This window comes from Crassostrea angulata, chromosome 4, assembly GCF_025612915.1.
Source record: "Crassostrea angulata isolate pt1a10 chromosome 4, ASM2561291v2, whole genome shotgun sequence".
Classification (NCBI taxonomy): Eukaryota; Metazoa; Mollusca; class Bivalvia; order Ostreida; family Ostreidae; genus Magallana; species Magallana angulata.
This window is the reverse complement of record NC_069114.1, coordinates 33564648-33588566: the sequence shown is the minus strand read 5'-3', so window position 1 is coordinate 33588566 and position 23919 is coordinate 33564648. Positions and strand designations below refer to the sequence as shown.

The following is a 23919-nucleotide window of genomic DNA, read 5'->3' as shown; positions in this document are numbered from 1 at the left end:
AATTAAAACTCCATACCATTTAAACAATGAAAAGGCTGCAGAAGGCCTATTTGTATCAAGTTGAATATAATGAAAATAAATTAATGACCTTGTATTCATCATTTTAAGAAAAAAAAGTAATAAACATGCTGTTCAAGAAACTAAACTTAAGTGATATATTATAGGAATCAATTTTAATTATATATAGGATTTGTTTCCAAACATTGGAATAAAGGGGAAAAAAAACTTTTATAACTTATTTAGATCAAATAATATTCTTAAAAAATATTAATATTTGTATTTCATGGATAAAACTGAATATTTTTCTGTTAATTTCTTCTGTTCAAAAACAAGACCTATACTTTTATCAGACACTTATATATATATTATGTCTATTTCCCATTGTAACTAAGTATTTTTTGTTCTGTTTGTATACAAAAGAGTATATTCAAGGGACTTCGACACGATTTGAGCTTAAAATTCAAAATTTTATATTTCCATTTTCAATACTTAGAATGGTTGATATGGGTATTTTTAATGCTTTGTCAAAATTTGAAAGTCAAATACTGAGTTAAAAGAAAGATAAAAAATTAAATATTCTTTGTTTTGTAAACAAAGCGCGAGTCTTGTTATTATTTACATATGTGTTTTATTGGTGTACGTTTAATTCAAATGTTGCTTTTTTCTAATAATAATATCATTTATGATCACATCGAATCAGTTTACCTTCTTTTCTATGAATCATTTTTCAAAGAATTGGCAATTTCATACTTTATATTATTTGTTAACAAACATAAGACTCGAGCTTTGTTTACATAACAATAAATTCTTACCCCTGTATCTCTCTTATAACCTGACTTTTAACATTCAAATTATGGTCAATTATTCAAAATGTGCAAGTAAATCATTTTATGCATAAAAAAATTGAAAACAAAATTTTGATCTAAAATCGTGTTCAAGTCGCTTTAAAAAAAACTTGTTTAAAATAGTACCGGTAAGGCTAAATTCCAATTTAAAAAAAAATAGCTGTTTCCAAAAATGTTACATGTATATGAATATGTTACATAAAAACATATGTTAGATGGATGGGTAGGAAAAATACAAATTAAGTGCACTCGATAAAAAGTTTGCTGGTATTCATTATGTGAACACAATTCATCCAGTAACATTTAAAGTTATGCAACATAAATAAGAATGTTATGAATGATGTGTATAGAACAAATTCTTCTGTGGTTGGCTCCATAAATCTTGAAAAGATGGTGTGAGTTGATAAAAAGGCAGATTAAGGTTCCATGCTAATCCTCATGCATTCCATTCAAGAAATATTCATTAATGTCATGGTCTGGAAACTAAAATAGAATAAACATAAAGTGTTAAGAGAATTACATGTAATTTTTGCAAACATTGTGCACTCATCAAATACTTACATGTATATATTCAATGAAGTTATTTATGGAATGTGCAATTACTAACAATGTAATCTTTTCTAATATTGTACATACATGTATTACATCATTTTGCCACTGATTTTAAACCCAGCTGACAGTTTCTTTTTGTTATATATACAGCGTCAAAAGATAGTTGCATCATGTGCATGTACTTTCAGTAATTTTAAAAGCCATAAAAACATTTCAGTACTACAAAACACTTTAAATTTGTCAAATGATTTTACAAATGAAATATGTACTAATATACCAGTAAGTCACAAGTGATATATACTTTTTAAAGCAGTACAATGTATCACTTATATGACAACATCAGGAAACCTGGCTCAATCAATTCTGCACACACATGATAAACGTAATGAATGTGTAACTTCAATGTTGTAACTTCAAAGATATTTAGATATCCAGTGGACAGAAAGATATTAAATATATTGAACAAAGATCAAAGTCATAAACACTTATGTAACACTTATGTAACATATGATTGTCTGTATGAGTTTCAACTATCAACATTCTATGTACACCAAAATATGATTGCGTCAATAACAAAAACTAATCTGAAAAACATATTTCCTGGGATTTCTGCAAATCCCATTTTCGCAGAGAGTGTAAAACACATCTCCTAAAGTTTATAATATTTTCAAACTCCTGGTATTCCTTTCAGAGGTTCCCACCCCTTAAAATACAGATAATCAAGCAGATTTGCAACAAGATGCCCATATTAACCTTTCCCTTTTACACAAGACATTATAGCTATTTAGATGACCTTGCTTGGCTTTCAATCAGCTTAAACCAAATATATCTACATATGGAAGACAAGTTGTAAGTTTATTACATGACAAAGAAGTACCTTCTGGGCTTCAGCAGACATGAATGGGTCATTAGCAATATCAAATTGACAATATTTTCTATAATCCCGATCTTCAGATCATCTGGAAACCGCAGGTAAATCTGTAGATTAGAAGAAAAAAGATACACTAGCTATCATTACAAAGCTAAATGCTGTCATTATCAAAACAAAAGGGTGTGTCCTAGATTACACTTTTTTATGGGCACATGCAGTATCTGAGACATGGTCAAAACATTACCATGATAACAGCTATTAAACAACTCATTAAGTGGGAAATGACATATACATTGATATATACTAACTATAAAATTTGTTAACAAATGCAGGCCCTTGAATCATAAACACTCTCATCGTTAATAGATAAATAAGACATAAAGTTAACAGTTTGAGTGAGATACAGATATCAAAACCACATGTACACTGTACATTGTACGTATCGAGGAAATTCTGTATGGAAAAGACTGAAAGCATGATTGACACAAACTCAATATTCTAGGAAAAACATACAATATTTTTTTAACGTATGCTACGTAACAATATGTGTAAAAACTGACTATAATACACCTGCATACACATTTCATACTAAAACATGTCTTTCAAGTCACATTTCACAACGACCATTGCTTATCGACATTTTTGTAACATGTGTACTAGACTTAATGCATTGTATGCTTTTAAAAGAGTTTTTGAGTAGTTTAACAATGTAAGTAAGTATGTTCTTACCGACGAATGACTACTCCTTAGCACGTTTTAGATTGTTGACAAAATCGAGGATTGCTGGTCAGACTGTTTCATGCTGAACAAAATGTAACGAGATAAGGCGATTCACCCCAAACTTCGACTTCACATTAATAAACAATTGTTCTGCAACTTTAAATAATTTAAAAGCTTGCCAATATAAGAAACAAAAACTTTTACTTACTTTTTCCATTTGAACTCCTCTCTCGATTTTCACGAGTGTTAGACTGGTCTCGTTAAAATCCCGAGATATACGAAGTTTTGACTTTCTCGGGTTTTTTCATTCTTTCGTGAATATAAAAATCAGAAAGGTTCCGATTATGCTAATAAGGCTGTGAGGTGTGTTTCTAACAGGATGATTTTATGGTCATATCACAGGGTGAGCAATGAAATTCTCAAAAAGATCATAGATGATTATTTTCATATATGGGATGTAAACTTTTATCAAACTCTGAACCCATTGTGAGGCCTTAGAATCGCCCAGAGACCAAAGTCTTAACAACTTTTAAAAATCTGCAATATGTCATAATACTTGCATATAAGTACTAGCATAAATCATAATTTATCAGTTTTTGTGAATAATAAAAATGTTTTGAATTGTTAAATGGATCACCAATGTGACCCCACCCTACTCTTTAAGATTTTGATTTGGACGAATTTGAATCTACATTACTAAAATTACAGTTTTTAAGGCAAAAGGTTTTTTGAGGAAGATTTTTAAAGATATTTATGTATATAATCCTATGTGAAAATTTGACCCTTCCTCTGTTGTGACCTTACCCTACCCATGGGGACCATGAGTTAAACACACTTAAATCTACCCTACCATATGGATGCTTCCACACAAGTTTCATCTTTTCAGCTCTTTTGGTTTCTGAGACAAAAGATTTTTTTCTATTTCTCTATTATATTCCTATGTAAAAGATTTGACCCCTCAATAACATTGTGGCCCCACCCCGGGGATCCTGATTTTAAAAATCTTCAATCTAAACTCCCAGATGATGATTTCACACAAATTAAATCTTTCCTGGATTGTTAGTTCTTAGAAAAAGATTTTTAAGATTTATTTTACATATTTCTATGTAAAAATTCAACATCCCGGTGTTACCTCACCCTTCCCCCGGGGATCATGATTTTTACATCTTTAAATTTACATTATTTAGGATGCTTCCGCACAAGTGTCCGGTTTCCTGGTTGATTAGTTCCTGAGAAGATTTCTAAAGAATTACTCTATATAAACTTATGTAAAACATCAACCCCAATTGTTTTTCATTAATTCATAATTATCTCCCCTTGAAAACGTGAGTGGTCTTTAGTTTTCATAACTTTGGATTCCTTTTGCCTAAGGATGATTTGTGCCAAGTTTGGATGGTTACATGTGTAACTAGTTCTTGAGAAAAAGTTGAAAATGTGAAAAGTGTACAGACAGACGGACGGACGGACAGACAGACGGACGGACAACAGACAAAATGTGATCAGAAAAGATTACTTGGGCTTTCAGCTGAGGTGAGCTAAAACTCCTATAAGTATTCTCTGGATTATCAAAATAATGTGCCAAAAAATGCACACTTTTATCATTAATCATTTTAGCACTGGAAGTGCATTTGCCATAGCTGAATAAGACCTAATTTCAAAAGATTTACCAATCTTCTTTACATTCAAAACAGATATATAGATCAGGGATAGTATTTTTATTTTCTAATTAATACTTTGCATGAACATTGCATGTATTTGTTTCTACATTGATGCTATAGAATAAACAAAATATAAATTTAAGGATGCATTCTATAAAAATATGCGGAAAACATTTATTCTGAGAAACATTTGATGGAGAAAAATGACATTTTAGGCAAATATATTCTAAACCAAAAAAAATGTCAGCGCTATTTAACTATTGATAAAAATCACTGGCAGTATTAATATCCAGTATGTTTCATCTTTGATTTTTTTAAAAATGATTTTTAGCTTAATCCAGAACATTACGTAGTTTAAAACCATCGAATAAGTTGCATTTGTTAAAAAGAAGTTTTTCTTCTCTATTAAGTATCTCTTCTTTTTAAAACCTACTTTGACTTTATATCGAACGATATATTAAAATCCCCCCTTCGATAAACAACAACTTCATTAATTCCCCATTCAACAGTCAATATGAATTGTTTTTATCGAAGAGATAATAAGACAGACTTATAATACTTATAAAATTATAATACTTCGCAAGTACATTGCATGTATTTGTTTTTATATGGATGCCATAAAATAATTAAAATATAAAATTAAGGATGCATTCTATATGCTTTAAATGCGAAGTATCAAGTCATTACAATGAAATAAAGAACATAAATGTAAATGATTAAAGATAAGCATTAGTCAAATATATCTGTATATAACATTTATCTTTAAAACGTTTCAAAAATTGAATTTTAAAACGTTCAGATAAAAGACTTCTGATGCCATCCTTACATTACCAATTTCTATTCTACAGAACCATGTTTTGTTGAGTTTGTATTTGATTTTCTAAATATTTGTTTCTCGGCAAAGAACATGATTTTCATCAGTATTTTGTAGATTACACTGCTAAGTATATATTTCTATAAAATATGAGCATGATGCAGATAATATACCCTAGTATTTACAAACTCATCTTTACATATCGCTTAATGTTTGTTAAATTTGAAGAGTTGGAAATCCTTTAACCTGAAGTAAGGTTAATGTTTCAGTGTATTTTACAAACAATTTACATTCAGACATTATCAAATGTGACACAATAGGCTAGTTTGGACTTTTTTTGATGAGGGATGAATAGTAATTTTCTCTTAATCTAGACAATCCAATTGATTCTTCGTTCAAAGATGATAGAGCCGCTATGTAAACACTTTGCTGTCTTGATTTATATCTACAATAAATAAAACTTTTTTGTTCTTTAGGATGTCTTTAAAAGTCATAAAATTTAGATGATTTTATGCCGTTCATGAATAAAATTTCAAAAAAGCTTCCACTGTGACTTCTACGTTACAAATTGTTTTATCCTTTAATATTTAAGAAGTTTGAAATTCATTAACAAAATTGATTTTTTTTCTACAAACATAAATGTAAGAAATCGTACTGTACAGTACTCAGCTGCAATATCATATCTAATATCGTAACAATTTTTAAAATTTATAGCAATTAATTACTTGATAATAACACAGATTGTGACACCTATCACAACGCTGGTGATGGCCAGAGAGACTGCTACTATGGTTATATTTGACGTTGTGGGTGGCAAGTCAGGTGAGTCTATTAATTATTCCGGACGAAAAGAATTTAAATGACATGAAGCTTTGTAATCAAATATTTATTAATTATCATTTTTATAGTATACTGTAACAGAGCACAGAACACACAGTTGTTACCTTCCAATTATGGCACAACTAAATGTTTCATCTATGTATTTAGTTCTCATGATTAAATAAAAGCTGAGGAAGATTTAAATGCAAACATACACATTTCAAATGGAATTTAATCTTACAAATGATTATTCATTTTTTTCACCTCTACGGTAGTTTTCGTTTTCTGAATAAGAAAATTGAGTAACATTTCTATTTTCAAAAAAACCAGTGTGTGTTTAGCTTTTGCATCAGGTAAAACAATACAATCCTTCAACAAATAAAAGTTGAATTTTGGGACTCTTACAGTTCTAATAGTTCATCGAGTTATATATCAATACATGTGTATGTAAACTGGACGGGGTTATTAATTTTCCATTTGTGTGATATATATTGTAGAAAAAAAAAAAAAATATATATATATATATATATATATATATATATATATATATATATATATATATATATATATATATATATATATTATACAAATATTGACTGGGGTTGAGGGCAACATTGATTATATTAGCCCCCGAGGGACGAATATAATCAATGTTGCCCGAAAACACAGTCAACATTTGTTTTGTTATATGAAGAAACAACGCAAAATTTAAGAAAGTAATTGAAAACAGATCGCCGTAATATTGTCAGCTCAACAAAGAATTCACGAATTCAATTTTGTGCGAAGTTCATTTCCAAAATATCCTCTGCATCAAACGGTCACTGGTGATATTCCGCCGACCTTAAGAATTAACATACAGATGTTCTACCTGATTTTACTTCACAGTAATTCGCAAATCCTTATATCCGTTATGATAGCAAACCGTCGCATTGCGCGTCCGTTATTTACTTGCCTTGACTGACTGTCTATTATGACGTCACCTTGTTTTGGAGTCGCGAAGAATTATTTACGTCATCGTTTACGAATCAACAAATCAGAGGCGATTATTGGAAATAGAGGGAATGTTCTCTAGATATTATTCCTAGCCGGTCAATATAAAAAAAATATTGACCGGTCAATATTTTTCGGACGAGCTAATATTACAATTATTGACTATTCGTCTATATAGAGTTATATAGTGAGAATATACTACTGAATATAACAAATATATATATATATATATATATATATATATATATATATATATATATATATATATATATATATAATTTCCCAATACAACAAAAAATAAATCGGCACAGTTTTAAATGATTTAAAAATGATAAATATCCAGAATAAAATCACAAATTGATCCTATTAACCGCAAACGTTTTCGCCATTCCTGGCTCTTCAGGCAGTTATGTACAAATGACTAATATGTAACGTAGTAACGTCAATAAGCAAAAGTTCATTGTGACGTCATAATAACGTTAAAGTAGCGGAAAGTTAGAGTCACAGAGCAAAAAGGCGCTAAAAAAATAATAATCGCAAATATAACAAATGATTCAATTATATCACATGCATATAATAAATTGTTCACTGGGTGCGATTAAGTTTTGGTTTAAATAATTTAATAAAGTGGTCTTCCTTGGCTAAGCGCAGTATTTCATTTTCATTTTGAAGTTTATAAAATGGGAATAGGGTAAATTTTCCCTGGCCGCATTCAGCAAAATGTTCACAGCATGGAGTATTACAAACACTCGGGTCTTTAATCTGTTGCTTGTGGACACGAACACGCGCGTTTAGTTTCCCCGTCTGTCCAATATAAAATTCTTTGCATGTTGGGAGAAATAGCACAATAAATAACATTTTCCGATTTACAGTTTATCGACGAATTGGCACGAATTTCCATCCCAGATTTTAGTAGAATTGTATTTCCTTCTTCTATGTAGGCACATGTACCACATCTCGGGTCGCCGCATTTTTTCACAGATGGAAATTCCTCCTGCATTGTAAATCGGGCCTTGGTCAATATGTGTTTAAGATTGGGTGCTTGTCGTTGGCTACTGATCATGTCCTCGGATTGTAATAATTTCTTCATATTTTTTGACTGTTCTAATATAGGGTAAAGTCGTTTTGCGTCTGTTAGAATATTTCTGTTCCTTGGATTGTGGGTCACAACAAAAGCAAGTTTCCCGTCGTTGTTGCGATTATTAGAAGACCGGCGAGGATTACGTAGAACATGTAATGGAATTTGTGTCGCTCTTTTTACTCCAGCGTTGATTAAATTTTTCGGGTATCTCTGACGTTGCAGAAGTATTTTTGATTCTTCCAGACGTTTAGATCGTAAGGTTTTGTCTGTGATAATTGTACAAATTCTCCGTGCTAAGTTAAACGGAATATTGCGTTTTGTGTGGGAAGGGTGGCATGATCTAAAATCCAGATATTGGTGTGTGTCCATGGGCTTACAGTATAAATCCGTTGTTATACATGACCCATTTTTTATAATACGTAGATCTAAAAATGGAAGTTCCTTGTCACTCTTCTCCATCGTAAATTGTATTGATTCATTTAAAGTATTTAGTAAAGAATGAAATTTCTCTAAGTCGTCTTCCCCTTTAGTCCAGAAAATGAAACAGTCGTCAAAATAGCGTTTCCAATTGGATCCTATATAGGTACTAAGTTCGGCTGATGTTCTTTCAAAAAGTGTATTTTCTAAATACCCCATTACTAACGTAGCATATGTGGGCGCAACTTTAGTCCCCATAGCGGTACCTTTTGTTTGTAAAAAGAATTCCTCGTCAAAGTGAAAGTGGTTATTTTCCAGAACTAATTTTAGTCCTTCAAGTATGAATTCTTTTGAGAACCGAGTATTTAGAGTGTTTGGATGTCTGTCTATCCAGTAATTTATGGCCTCTAGTCCTAATGTATGTGGGATGTTAGTATAAAGACTTATAACATCGAAGCTGACGAGAATTGTTTTAGGATCAACACTTTTAGGAATATAGTTCAGAAAATCCATATCATCTCTGACGTAACTAGGTAATAATTCACAAAGAGATTTCAGTATAATGTCAAGTAAGTTACTTAGTCTTTGAGTGCTTGATGCTGGTCCAGCGACAATAGGACGAATTTTCAAGTCGGTTGGTTGAGGTATTTTAATATATATATCAGCACAATTTTTTACCGCGTCTTGGATTTCCTTAGATTTGTGAATTTTGGGCAATCCATAGAAGTTACTGGATTTTACCTCAAAGTTTGTCAAATAATCAATTTCATCTTAAGTCAGGTTTTCGGCATGTTTTTAAATAAGTTTCTCCACTCTCAGCATTGTGTGTCGATCCTCGTTTGTTAATTTTTTACGATAAAAACTTGAATTAGTTAGTTCGTTCAACACCATTTCTCTATAATGGAGTTTATCCATAATAACTACTGCGCTTCCTTTGTCGGCTTCTTTTATAATTATTGTTGAATCCCGTTGTAAGTTGTTGATAGCATGTTGTTGGGATACGGGTAAATTATTATTTATTTTGTTTTTCCATTGTTTGAGATTGCAGATGATTTAAGACACGTGATGTATTCCTCCAGATGTTTGTCCCTGTTATGAGGGGGTCTAAAGCCTTTTTTATTACGAACAAATGATTCATCCTCATCTGCTGAGTTTTGAAAGAATTCCTTTAGGCGCAATTTACGACAAAATTCGTCCGTATCAGCTATTAAGTCGACGTTCTCCTTTTTAGGAGTTGGAGTAAATTTCAAGCCATGTTTTAATAATCCTATTTCGGTCTCATTTAAATCCCTTCCGGATAAATTTATAATTTTAGGACCCGTTGGCTCATTTATCAATAATTTTTGAAACGGAACGTGACCTGTTTCTTCCGTGTTCTCTGGGCTCGGCGTTGGCCTAAAAAATTCACACTGGAATTAGGATTACGTGTTTGGTTTTCTCTTCTGGTCCCTTCGCTATCCGTATGATGATGCTTTTGTCCACCATTTTGTCTTCGTTCATGCGTGCTGGGTCTAGCATTATTGAATCTTTGTTTGTTTGGCAAATCATTAATTCTCCTTTGGACATGCTGTGAACATTTTGCTGAATGCGGCCAGGGAAAATTTACCCTATTCCCATTTTATAAACTTCCAAATGAAAATGAAATACTGCGCTTAGCCAAGGAAGACCACTTTATTAAATTATTTAAACCAAAACTTAATCGCACCCAGTGAACAATTTATTATATGCATGTGATATAATTGAATCATTTGTTATATTTGCGATTATTATTTATTAGCGCCTTTTTGCTCTGTGACTCTAACTTTCCGCTACTTTAACGTTATTATGACGTCACAATGAACTTTTGCTTATTGACGTTACTACGTTACATATCAGTCATTTGTACATAACTGCCTGAAGAGCCAGGAATGGCGAAAACGTTTGCGGTTAATAGGATCAATTTGTGATTTTATTCTGGATATTTATCATTTTTAAATTATATATAAATATATATATATATATATATATATATATATATATATATATATATATATATATATATATATATATATATATATATATATATATATATATATATATATACAATGTTAGCACTGAAAATAATATACATGTACTTTTACAACGTATCCCTTTGCAAGAAAATATCAATAACTAAATTACTGAAATACAATGGTTCTTTTTAAGTTAACATTAGGGTTACCTTTTTTAGGACATCCAACAGCTTTATCACATTCTGACGTTTTGCAGTCACACTTTTCTTTGCAAAATATACCGTAATAACCGTCAGGACATTCCAAAGAACAATTCGTCCAAAATGTTCCCGATGGACAAGCTGAAATTGATATTTTAATGTGCATGCTTTCAATGTTCGTAGAATACTTATAAACCTTAGACCAGTAACATGTCAACAGTTACTCAAATAAGAAAATTACAAGTACCATTTTTTATCCCGTAATAATATTTTCTGTTAAATTCCATAATACCTTTGCAATTTCCATTAGACAGAATAAAGTTATCACAACAAACCACACCAGGGCTGAAAACAGATAAGAAATAAACTATACTAGTACACTTTATGTGATATTAAATGTCACAATCATTTGTTTGTTTAAATCAGTATGACAAAAATAATTAATCTACAAAAAATATTTTTGGATTTTATTTATGATATGTATTTCAAACTCCAGATCATTGCTAGATGCATAGAAACTACCTTTCCTTATTACTGCATATCCCCCAAGTATCTGCAATTAAATTGATTAGGATAAATAGATTTTCAGTATTTATTTGTTCATTACAATAGAAAAACAACAGAAAAATTAGTGAAATAAAAAGCAAGACCAGTTATGATATCTTCTTCAAGAGAATATGCTTGTTCGACCAAACAAAATGAAAAAAAATTACGATAAAACAGAACTTACAAATCAGGACACATTATTTTTATCAATTTTTGCTACAAAGCTAAAATATGACAAACAAAACAGGAAACAAAAATAATTCCTTCAGGGGATTACCTTGTATGTAATATGTTTTCATGATATTCATTGATATTCACCAAGCGTCATATACATTGTTTTCTTTGAAATATTATGGAGTGCTACGAGATAAAGTTTTGTCGTGCTATCAACTGAATTTTAACTGAAAGATCTGGCAAGGTGGCTAAATGGCAGAGCTATGCCAATCAATAAGACTACATGTACCTTTTAGTCATACATGTATTGCAGTAATTTCAATTGTTTAAATTGCAGAGCTCCATCCCCGGCATCCTCCATTACAGTTTTCTCGTATACTTTGCTTGTTAACTTGCCCAATTTCAGCTGATATGTGTATTTATGAAGAATTTACAGCCAAATAATTTTAATCACAAAAATCACAAGATTTCAAGATAACAATCAAATAATGAAGAAAAATTGTACTGTGTATTTTAGGATAACGTGTAACAACACCCGAAATGACTTATTTTAAACATTTTTTTAGGTTGATATATTTTTTTCTTTGCTTGTCGCTAAATGACTGACAATCACAATAGCAACCAAATACTATATGTTACATATGCAGCCATGTATGTTATTGCATTCATGGTGTGGTTGGCAGTCGCAATTCTCTAAACATAATTATCCGTACATGTTGGCTTGACATTTCTCAGAGCAATTTTTCCCTTGTGTTCCTTTTGGACATTCTTAAGTATATACGTAGGATAAATGTAAATCTTCACAAAACTTGGTAAAAATTACATTCTCAACGTTTCTTCATTGGTTTTGTGAATATATAATGTTTATCAATGGAAAAGCAAAGATTTTGTCGAAAGTAACTTTTAAAAGTAAAATACAATGGTTCGTTTTAAGTTAACATTAGGGTTACCTTTTTTAGGACATCCAACAGCCTTATTACATTCTGACGTTTTGCAGTCACACTTTTCTTTGCAAAACATACCGTAATAACCGTCAGGACATTCCAGAGAACAATTTGTCCGAAAAGTCCCCAATGGACAAGCTGAAATTGATATTTTAATGTGTACATGTATGCTTTCAATATTCGTTAGATATTTATGAACGTTAGCCCAGTGACCTGTCCGCAGTTACGAAAAATAGACAATTTAGTTTTATGTTTCATTTTTTATCACGCAAAATTATTTTTAATTTCTATCTAATTTCATAATACCTTTGCAATGTCCATTTGTCAGTAGAAAGTTATCACAGCAAATTATATCATCGCTAGAAAATAGATAAAAAAAAGTATACTAGGCAAATTTTTATATGATATGAATTCGAGCTCATTGATAAATGTATATAAAAATACCTTTCCTTATTACTGCATATTCCGAAAGAATCTAAAATTATACAGTTAAAATAGATTAACAAATTTTTGGTAAAAATTTGTTTAATACACAACCCCCCCCCCCCTCCCCCAGAAATTGTTAAGATAAATAACAAAAGCAGCATTGGTAATTCTATTTTCTGCAAGAGTACATGCAAGTTCGATCAAATACAATAAACTAAGTGATTTACACAACCCACAAATGGGAACACATTGAAATAGGAAGTTCAATTATTTAACCAGGACTCATACCTTTATTTTGTCATATTTTTGTTCATGAGAAAATGGCATCGATCTTCACAATAAGTCACAAAGGTTGTTTTTTCTTTAAAATATTAATGGAGCACAAGATAAAGTTTTGCCATGCTCTCAACTGAATTATAGCTGAAATGTCTGCCAATCAAACACATTTCTGTTATTTTGATGTCACCTTTCAGTTTTCTGAATGGCATAACTTCCTCCTGTGGAGATCGACCATTGAAGTTTGCTAGTGAATATGGTTTTTTTTTAACTTGGCCACTTTCCAGCTACGTTTTGTAATTGATATTAACTAACAGCCAAATAATTTTAAATCATGCCCCTCAGCAACTTCACCCAGTGACTTGTTTTAAAGTATAACAAACGATCTTAACAAGAAGAAAAGAGAAAAAAAATAAAATGAAAGAGAAAAAAGTACTGTATATGAGTATATCATTCATGACCAATCTGAACAGCGGTGGTAATATCATCCAATTATTCACTTTTCTCGGTAAATTCATTAGACTTGATATAGTTATTTCTTTGGTTTAGGTTGGCAGTAAATATTTAATTGACAATCACAATGGCAATCTAATTCGGAAGTTACATATACCTATGCAGCCATGTATGTAATTGCATTCTTGGTGTGATTGGCAGTCGCATTTCTCTAAACAGGATTCTCCGTACATATTGGTTTGACATTTTTCAGAACAGTTATTCCCTCGTGTTCCTTTAGGGCATTCTTTAATATACATAAAAAAGATCTAAAAACTTCTTAACACTTGAAAACTTTAATGTTTCTGCACCTCTGCATGTGTGAATATTTAATGTTTTATCAATAATAAATATATAATAGTTATATAAGTGACAATAAATGCGCTCGTAACATTTGCAGGATAAGTGCACTCGTTACATTTGCAGGACAACAAACATAATAATGCTTTTAATTAATATTTTTATTTTTATAAAATATATGTAATATATGTTAATAGTTGTATAACGTCACAAAAAACTGATTCTTACTAGTACAAGTACCATTAACATTGTGTAAGTCAGTGCCGCATTCTTTTTTCCTTTAAAACATAAAAGCAACAAATAAGGAAATTTATGATAAGTCGATTTTTATATTAAACTCATATCAATCATTTACAATAACAGTTAGAACGAAATCAAAACTAGTTTTGTTTATTATGCATTTTACAATAGTAACCAATTTGAGTACGAATAGCATTTTGTTCGAATGCAAAATTTCGTTTGTGACAAAAGTATGACAAGACAGACTTACGTAACTGAAGAAATGCCATCCCTAGTCGTATTTGAGATCTTTGCGTGTAATCCTGTAGCATATATTAATATGAAATCTAATAAGATACTTATCACAAAAAACAAAAGTCGACCGCATGATGTTGCAACACACATAGTTATTCTCGTTGAACCGGAAAACACGTAATACAAAATTGTACAGGGTGTTTCATAATAAGTGGTATGGTTTCAATTGTTTTGATTTGTAATGACAATAAATATGATTATACTTAAATCTTAAACTTTATGATATGGTCGTTCTTTTGATATTCAAATTTACAGTTGCTATATTTTCTTTTATTAATGTAAAAAGAAAATCGAAAAGGGATATTTCATAATCATAGCCAAATAATTCTATATGTTGAATAGATGTTTATACGTCCTTGCTACACAAAGCTCATCATAACCGTTATTACCATAACCATTATCCATTTCATTTATAGGAGACGAACAAAACAATTCAATTGAATTAAGCTTTTTACGTCAATGAATACGCAAACGGGTATATCTTAAGAGTTGTACATTCTCCAGGAATTAAATGTCGTCTTAGTTGATAAGTTCAGTAAGTATGCACTTTCTTCGTAGTTTAATTAACGTTGTATATTTTTCCATAATAATGTCCTTTCTATTACATCATTTAGAAAGATGTTTAGTTATTGATCAATCTCGATGGTACATATATTTGATGGTTGTTTAAATGAGTGTTTTCTGTACAATTGTCCTTTGCATTTATTTTGTAAATGCTTCCATAAGTTTGTAATTAAGATTTAATGAATCGGTGGTGTTCTTTAAATTTCATTTGAATCATTGATACTGGCAATGTTGTCATAGTCATTTTGGGCAATGTCATGTATTTCCGGCTGAAACGTTAGAGTATCTTGCAATAAAGATACTAAAACAATGATGAAATATTGAATTGAGATAATTCACATAATCATAATGATAAAATAATACATGCAAACGGAATTCCTAAATTTGCAGTTGGGACATCTTCAAAATATAAAACTTTCTTTATCGTTTTCCCTGGAAAATGACAACTTTTATAATGCAACATTCAGAAATTACTGTCTTACAGTCGGTACAGGCAGATAGTTACGACAAGAACCCCTAGTATTATTGGAACCATCGATAATAAGTTCACACCATTCTCGTTGTTTGATTCTGATGAACAGAAAAAATATATACTTATTAACTGATATTCATTTTGTAATATGTGTAAAATTATCTAAATGATTAGAACGTACGCGTATTCGTATTTGTATTTGCGTTATATTTGAGAGAAAATTTTCAAACCGCTTTAATTGAGGTGTTGGTTACTGTCAAATGGTAGCATATAGCATGTTGCGTTACATATTCCATGAAACAACAATACAAATCGAATCTAAATACTAATGAAAGAAAGAATGTTAACATGCAATCCTAAAACAACACCTCTATCCTTCAGTCATCTGGAAGCTTAATCACCATCTGTTACACTGCAGTTGCACATTTAGTGTATAACAAGCTGTAGTATCCAGAAGGGCAAACATCTTAGCAATCCTTCCCAAATGTTCCCATGGGTCAAGCTTATATCAAAGTAACACATTAATTTCATTACATTACACTAATGGATATGTACATACAGTACCGATCAGACCCAACCTAACAGGAAGTAAACCCCAACTAAACACTGGGTCTACTTTCTGGGTTTACTACGGGTTTACTACGGGTTTACTATAGTGTCCCAGAGTAAACCCAAAGTAAACCGAGATTGGACACAAACTGTAAACGCAGATCAGAAGTATACCCCTGAAAGCAGACGCTGCATGTATATTCTTAATAACAAGGGGCAGGAATTACAGACAGTAAGATGGTAAGATAAATTACAGGTCTGCTTCACACTTCAGTGCATACAGGTGACCACAAAAGTAATGTTCGAGTGAACCTGAAGTAAATCCCGAGTGGACCCAATTTTCAAAAAGGAAAGCTGGAGTAAACACATAAAGTAAACCCTGGGTTTAGTTGGGTCTGATCGGTACTTTATATAGACAATTACATGTATCATGATCAATGAATGTAAAAAATCTTTTTAATATAGCCAGTATGAAAGCAATCAGAGATGATAACGTCATTGTTTAAAATATCATTGGCGAAATTCTGAGCAATAAATTGCACAAAACGAAACATTAAAATTATGCATTTCATAACAGCGATATGACAATATGTAGATGTTACAGTTCTTGATTATTTATACTAAGTACAGCACAGAAAAAGATTTGGGGGTAGTTTTGTTGATACGTGAAAGAAGACCAGTTGCTTGTGGTACAATAGGCAAAAGTTGAGGTCTACCTCTTGTGGTTTTATCTCAAGGTAGTTCTTTCATACCAGGGGACGCAGTTTAGAGAAAGGACCATAACGAGAACATTATTTCGTTTTTTCGAACTTAAAATTGAGGGAAATTCCAAGAAGCTTGTACAAGTAGCAGTTTCTTTGGTTATAGCTTGGTTTGGATATTCTAAGAATATCTTAATCGTAAAACGTATAAGGCACTTAATTTACATGTTTTTTACTGTTTCATCATTTTCAAAAATTAAACAGGTTTGTTTTGTTTACTTGATTCACCTAGACATGTACATATTATGTTAAAAGGTTGTTTTTTGATTAAGCGTGCCCACTAAATCGACAAAGGTTTTTTTTTTTTTTTTTATAAATGTCATTTTTTTTAAATGATAATCTGAAATAAGGCCCCCAGAACTTTGTCCAAAAAAAAAAAATAAAAGTCAGAATTTCTTTTTCATTTAAGAATTTCAGGGTTTCTTGAAATGTTTTATGTTTATTGATAATGTTGCTGTCTAGTTTGTACAATTTATCTTTCTTGCAGTATGATACTAAATTCTTTGGCATCTTCATTAAAGTAACGAAAGTGATTTCGCAGCGTGTACTAATGAAATGGTTTAAGGGGAAAATTGTGGGTGCGTTGATTCGATAGAGTTGGTATTTCCTTTATCCCTGAACGCCGGTCAGTTTACATTCTTAGGAAATTTGTGGTGATTTTAAAATATTTGAGTTCCACACCACAAGGATTTTTTTATTTTTTTTTTTACAAATTATTAATCAATTTCTTCATTAATTTTGCAAGTTATGTAATTTTTATTATTTTGGTTGTTAATTTTTTTTAGTGAGAGAGGATCAAATATTCATAATTTGATTTTATTTTTATAATAAGTGATTATTATATAATCATCTACTGTCATCCGCGTTTATTTGTAATTTTATTTGGGATTTAAAAAAAAGTCACACAAATGGCAGAGTGCATGCATGCAACATTCACCTTTTGTTTCTAGTTTTACTTTAAACACATGGAGGACTCAGGTGGTTGATATTGATGACATTGCTTAAAAATGAAATCATAAATAGATGGTAAACATTTGCAAGTGAAAAATATCTTTTTAAAAACCGATCTTTTTAAATTGTAAAACTGAAGTTGTGACAAAATTTGTAAACAGAATATCTTTCCTTATTACTGAAATAACAAATGTATGCTTTATGTAAATGTAAAACCTTGCAACGGAAAACTGTTTGGAATCAATACCTTGGTGAAGATAGAATACTAACAATTTAACTTTTAAACTTTGTTGAGAATTGGATATTGTAATAAAGTTTCTAGGAAGAATGCAAAATTATTCGAATATATTTTCAATTGTTTAAGTTAATATTTATATATATATATATATATATAAAGAAATATTATTTCCTACAGGTAGGAGTGTAAATAGAATGAATTCAGCTTTCCAATTTTGCTATAGGCATCTTTGCTGCCGAACTAAACACGAATAAAAAGCCATTTGTTCTTCCGTATCTTTATGTATAATTATTACTTTACTAGTTGCTTGATAAAATACTAGAGTTAAAAGACACAACTTTTTTTCTTTTATGCTAGAATTTCTGGATCAAAATATGTATAATTAAAACTTAACTAATAGAAGGTATCAAAAATATACGCGGAAAAATCTCCATGCAACTTCCTTAGCGAGACACATCAACATGTATAATAATGTTTGTAAGCTATATGTGATTCTATTTTTGAAATATGCAAACGGATGTCAGATAAAATTCATTAAATCGATTCAAAAGTGTCCTTGAAAAAAATTACATAAATAAAAAGTCAATTATAAGCCACTGGGGCTTTAAATAATTAAGCCTTTGAATTATATAAAAAGGAAATGGTAGGCGGAAAACAGAAATATTTGGCCAAAAGATCAGTAACAAAACTTAAAAAAGGGAATAATGAAACCTGGCTTCCAATATTATGATTAATTTATCGCATAATAAGGTTAAGTTAAAATTTAGATAAATTGTTGGCGAAAATTTATTGAACTAAAAAAATTAATTGCAAGACATTTTATTACCGAAGGATGACCCACTTTTTGTCAAATTTTATATTTTTTAAAAAGTATAAAACTTACAAGGCATTTTTTCGAAAAGATTGATAAAGTTAAAAAAATTGACAGAAGACATCTACATGTTGAATGCATCATATGAGAAAGTCACATCTACAATTTCGATTCTGTACAAATGTTTAAAAAAACTTTTGCAAATTAAAACAGTTCATTCTGTAAATATTGTTTGTGAAAAAAAGTTAATACAATTTAAAAGAAAAAAGAATACAGACCTATACATTCTTGTATATAATGGCATTATCGATGAGCTTTGCAGTTACATTTCTCTACCCACAAATTCCCAATCATGCTGTCGGGACATTTATGCATACAGTTATTGCCATATGTACCTTTTTGACATTCTAGAAACAGGGAAGATTTGATTTTTTTTAAATAAGTAATCTGACATTTTACAATAATGTATTCTTTCTACTACATATACAATTAACCATGTAATAATTTATACAGCATTCTTTTTTTTAATCCAAAAAATAGCTATAAATATATAATTTTTTATGTACTCTTAAAACCGTTCTAGATCTCTCTTACATGGTTCTTGAGAAGATTTTTGGAAATTTCAATAATTCCTAATTATCTCCCCTTGAAAAACGGCGTGATCCTTAATTTAAAAAGTTGGAATTCTTTTTTTCTAAGGACAATTTGTGCAAAGTTTGATTGAAGTTGGTCCAGTAGTTTTGGAGAAAATGTTGAAAGTGTTAGAGTTTACAGACAGGCAGACAAACGGACGAACGACAGACAAAATGTGATCAGAAAAGCTCACTTTCAGCTCAGGTGAGCTAAAACTCCTTTAAGTATTCTCTAGATTATCAAAATAATGCGCCAAAATGCATATTAGCATACAAATTAAATACATAATTGATACTCGTTAACCACAATAAGATAATGTATTATTTACAATTAAAAATGCTATATTTGTTCAACTACATTTTTAATCGCTTCTTAACGAGAATCCGAAACGTCAGAGAAAATCTTTTATTGTGGCATAAACCAGTTACTCAATAAAACAAATTAAATGGATATATAAGCACAGAGATTTCTGACACCAATTTTAAAAAAAAAATAAAAAAAAAAAAAAAAATATATATATATATATATATATATATATATATATATATATATATATATATATATATATATATATATATAATAACTTCCAATATTGTTTGATTAAGTACTTGTATCGTAACCGTTTGCAATGGCACACCATTTTGTTAGACGGAAGTCATCGTCAGAGACCCCGCTGATAATGCATTGTTCCTATCCCCATCAGCATTTAGAGGAAGAAGGAAAAAAGTGTAATCAGCTGTGGGTTTCCGACAATGGATTGAAAAAATGCTTCTTTGTTGGTATTTAAAATGTTTGTTCAAATTCAATGCCACAATATGCAGAAAATATCTATATTATTTCAAATAGTATTTTATTTAATTCTATAGAAAAGTTATAGTTTCTCAAACTGCTTCTTACTGACAAATCTATTCTATTTTACTGATTCCAGATATGTTTTCTTGGCAAAGAACATGATTTCCATCAGCATTTTGTAGATTACACTACTTAGTATATTTTATATACAATATGTGCAGGATGCAGATAATATACCCTAGTATATACAAACTCCACTCTACATATCGCTTAATGTTTGTTAAAATTTGAAGCGTTGGAAATCTTTCACCTGATGTAAGGTTAATGTTTCATCGTATTTGGCGAACAATTTACATTAAGACATGTACTCCTTATAAACAAATGTAACACAATAGGCTAGTTTGGACTTTCTTTGATGAGGAATGAATAGTTATTTTCGATTATTCTTGACAATCCGATTGATCCTTCGTTCAAATATGATACAGGCGCTATGTAAACACTTTGCTGTCTTGATTTAAATCTACAATAAATAAAATATATGTATATTATTTTGTTTTTGGGATCTTAAAAAAGTCTTTAAAATATATAACTAGATAATTTTATTCCGTTATCAATATATTTACCTTTATAAGTTAAATAAGGTCCTTTAAAATCATAGTATAAATGAATGAAATTTCAAAAATAAAAAGCTTCCGTACAGATCGTTTTCTCATTTATTATTTTAAAAGTATGATATCATTAAAAAATATTCATTACTTTTCGACAAACATAAATGTAAGATATTATTCTGTACAGTATTTAACAGTAATGTCATATCCAATATCACAACAATCTTCAAAATTTATAGCAATTGATTACCTTACAACTACACAAATTGTGACTCCTATCACAACGCTGGTGATGGCCAGAGAAACTGCTGCTATAGTTATATTTGATGTTGGTGGCAAATGAGGTGAGTCTGTTAAATATTCAGGCAGAAAACAAATATACTGACATAAAGTTATATAATCAAAGTGCGTTAAATTTTATAGTTTACTGTAACAGAGCACATACCACACAGTTGTTACCTTCCACTTATGGCACAACTAAATGTTTCATCTATGTATTTAGTTATCAATAATAAATAAAAGCTATTATACTGAGGACGATTTAAATACAAACATACAAATTTCAATTGCAAATGAATATTTATTTTTTTCACCTCTACAGGTAGTTTTCGTTCTCTAAGTTACAAAACTGAGTAACATTTCCAATTTCAAAAGACTAATGTGTGCTTCAGCTTTCAGATCAGGTAAAACAACACAATTACTCAACAAATGAAAGTTGTATTTTGGGACTCACATAGGTTATATAGTTCATCGAGTTTTCTGTATTTGCACAGGGTTTTTAATTTTCCATTTGTGTGATATATATTAGAAAATATATATATACAATATTGCCACTGAAAATAAAAATTTACATGTACATCTACAACGTATCCCTTTGCACGAAAATATAAATGATTAATTTCTAAAAAAAAAAAAACAATGATTGTTAAGATTAGGGTTACCTTTTTTAGGACATCCAACAGCTTTATCGCATTCTGACGTTTTGCAGTCACACATTTCTTTGCAAAACATACCGTAATAACCATCAGGACATACCAGAGAACAATTTGTCCAAAATGTTCCCAATGGACAAGCTGAAATTGATATTTTAATGTGCATGCTTTCAATGTTCGTAGAATACTTATAAGACATAGACCAGTGGCATGTCAACAGTTTCTGAAATAAAAAAAATAATTATATCTACCATTTTTTATCCTGTAAAAATAATTTCTGTAAATTCCATAATACCTTTGCAATATCCATTAGACAGTATAAAGTTATCACAACAAATCACATTAGGGCTGAAAACAGATAAAAAATCAACTATACTAGTAAACGTTATGTGATATTAAATGTCACAATTATTTGTTTGTTTAAATCAGTATCACAAAAATAATAGACCTATAAAAATAGTTTTGGATTTTATTTACGTTATGTATTTCAAATTCGAGATCATTGTTAGATGCATAGAAACTACCTTTCCTTATTACTGCATATCCCCAAAGTATCTGCAATTAAACAATTAAAAAAGATAAATAGATTTTCAGTATTCATTTGTTCATTACAATAGAAAATCAACAGAAAAATTTGTGAAATAAAAAGCAACAACATTTATTGTATTTGCTTCAAGAGAATATGCTAAAATATGATAATCAAAACAGGAAACAAAAAGAATTCCTTCAGGGGATTGCCTTGTATCTAATTTGTTTTTAATGATATTCATTTAATATTCACCAAACGTCATATACATTGTTTTCGTTTAAAATATTATGGTTTACTACGAGATAAAGTTTTGTCGTGCTGTCAACTGAATTATAACTGAAAGATCTGGCAATGTGGCTAAATGGCAGAGTTATGCCAATCAATTAGACTACATGTACCTTTTAGTTATATTTCAGTAATTTTAATTGTCTAAATGGCAGAGCTTCATCCCGTGGGGATCAACCATCCCAGTTGGCAAGTATACTTTGCTAGTTAACTTGCCCTATTTCAGCTAATTTGTGTAAGTATGAAGAACTTACGGCCAAATAATTTTAATTATAGCAAAAAAACATCACAAGCTTAAGATGTCAAGAGAACAAACATAAAATGAAGAAAAATTGTACTGTGTATTTTAGGATAGCGTGTAACAACACCCGAAATGACTTATTTTTAACATTTTTAAGGTTGATATATTTTTTTTCTTTGCTTGTCACTAAATGACTCAAAATCACAATAGCAACCAAATACTATATGTTACCTATGCAGCCATGTATGTTATTGCATTCTTGGTGTGGTTGGCAGTCGCATTTCTCTAAACATAATTCTCCGTACATGTTGGCTTGACATTTTTCAGAACAATTTACCCCTTGTGTTCCTTTTGGACATTCTTAAGTATATACGTAAGATAAATAAAAAAATCATTACAAAACTTAGTAACATTTGCATTCTCAACGTTTCTACATTTGTTTTATGAATGTTTAATGTTTATCAATGGAAAAGAAAATGATAATTACATAAGCTATAATTATTACGCTTACATTCACAGAAACAACAAACTAAGAATCCTTTTCATTAATATTTGATCTTTATAGAAGTCTTCAAAATAATGATAAAAATCTAGCACTTACTAGTACATGTGCCGTTAGCATTGTATAAGTTGATGCTGCATTCCTTTTTCCTTTAAAACATGACATTATACGTAAAGAAAATAATAATTGGTCGATTTATATATCAAACACATGCCAATTATTTATAATAACGGTTAAAATCAAATTAAAATGAGATTTGTTTGCTATGCATTCTAAAAACAGTTACCAAAGTGTATACCGTATAACATTCCGTTCTAATGCACTGCTACCGGATTCAAAATGTCATTAAAAATTAAAAATCTTAAATCCCTCTGTGATAAAAGTAAGAAAGGACAGACTTA

General features: G+C 30.2%; 1 protein-coding gene and 2 long non-coding RNA genes across 3 annotated transcripts; all 3 read right to left on the bottom strand.

The window, feature by feature from the left end:
• Nucleotides 1-821: 821 nt before the first annotated feature.
• On the bottom strand, nt 822-3479 carry LOC128180305 (uncharacterized). The gene is made up of 3 exons (XR_008243208.1): nt 2998-3479; nt 2275-2375; nt 822-1328 (listed from the first exon to the last, which is right to left on the bottom strand). It is a non-coding gene; the product is annotated as an uncharacterized LOC128180305 (long non-coding RNA).
• Nucleotides 3480-4651: 1172 nt separating this feature from the next.
• On the bottom strand, nt 4652-14740 carry LOC128182228 (platelet endothelial aggregation receptor 1-like). Its single transcript, XM_052850825.1, has 11 exons — nt 14607-14740; nt 14345-14394; nt 13935-14063; nt 13067-13097; nt 12929-12981; nt 12629-12760; nt 11481-11511; nt 11251-11303; nt 10968-11099; nt 6186-6288; nt 4652-5905 (listed from the first exon to the last, which is right to left on the bottom strand). The coding sequence occupies exons 1-11, from the start codon at nt 14738-14740 to the stop codon at nt 5782-5784; spliced, it is 972 nt and encodes a 323-aa protein (XP_052706785.1). The 3' UTR covers nt 4652-5781.
• A 5610-nt stretch (nt 14741-20350) lies between these two features.
• LOC128180304 (uncharacterized) lies at nt 20351-22503 on the bottom strand. Its single transcript, XR_008243207.1, has 4 exons — nt 22257-22503; nt 21971-22102; nt 21280-21379; nt 20351-20941 (listed from the first exon to the last, which is right to left on the bottom strand). It is a non-coding gene; the product is annotated as an uncharacterized LOC128180304 (long non-coding RNA).
• Between the last annotated feature and the right edge of the window lie 1416 nt (nt 22504-23919).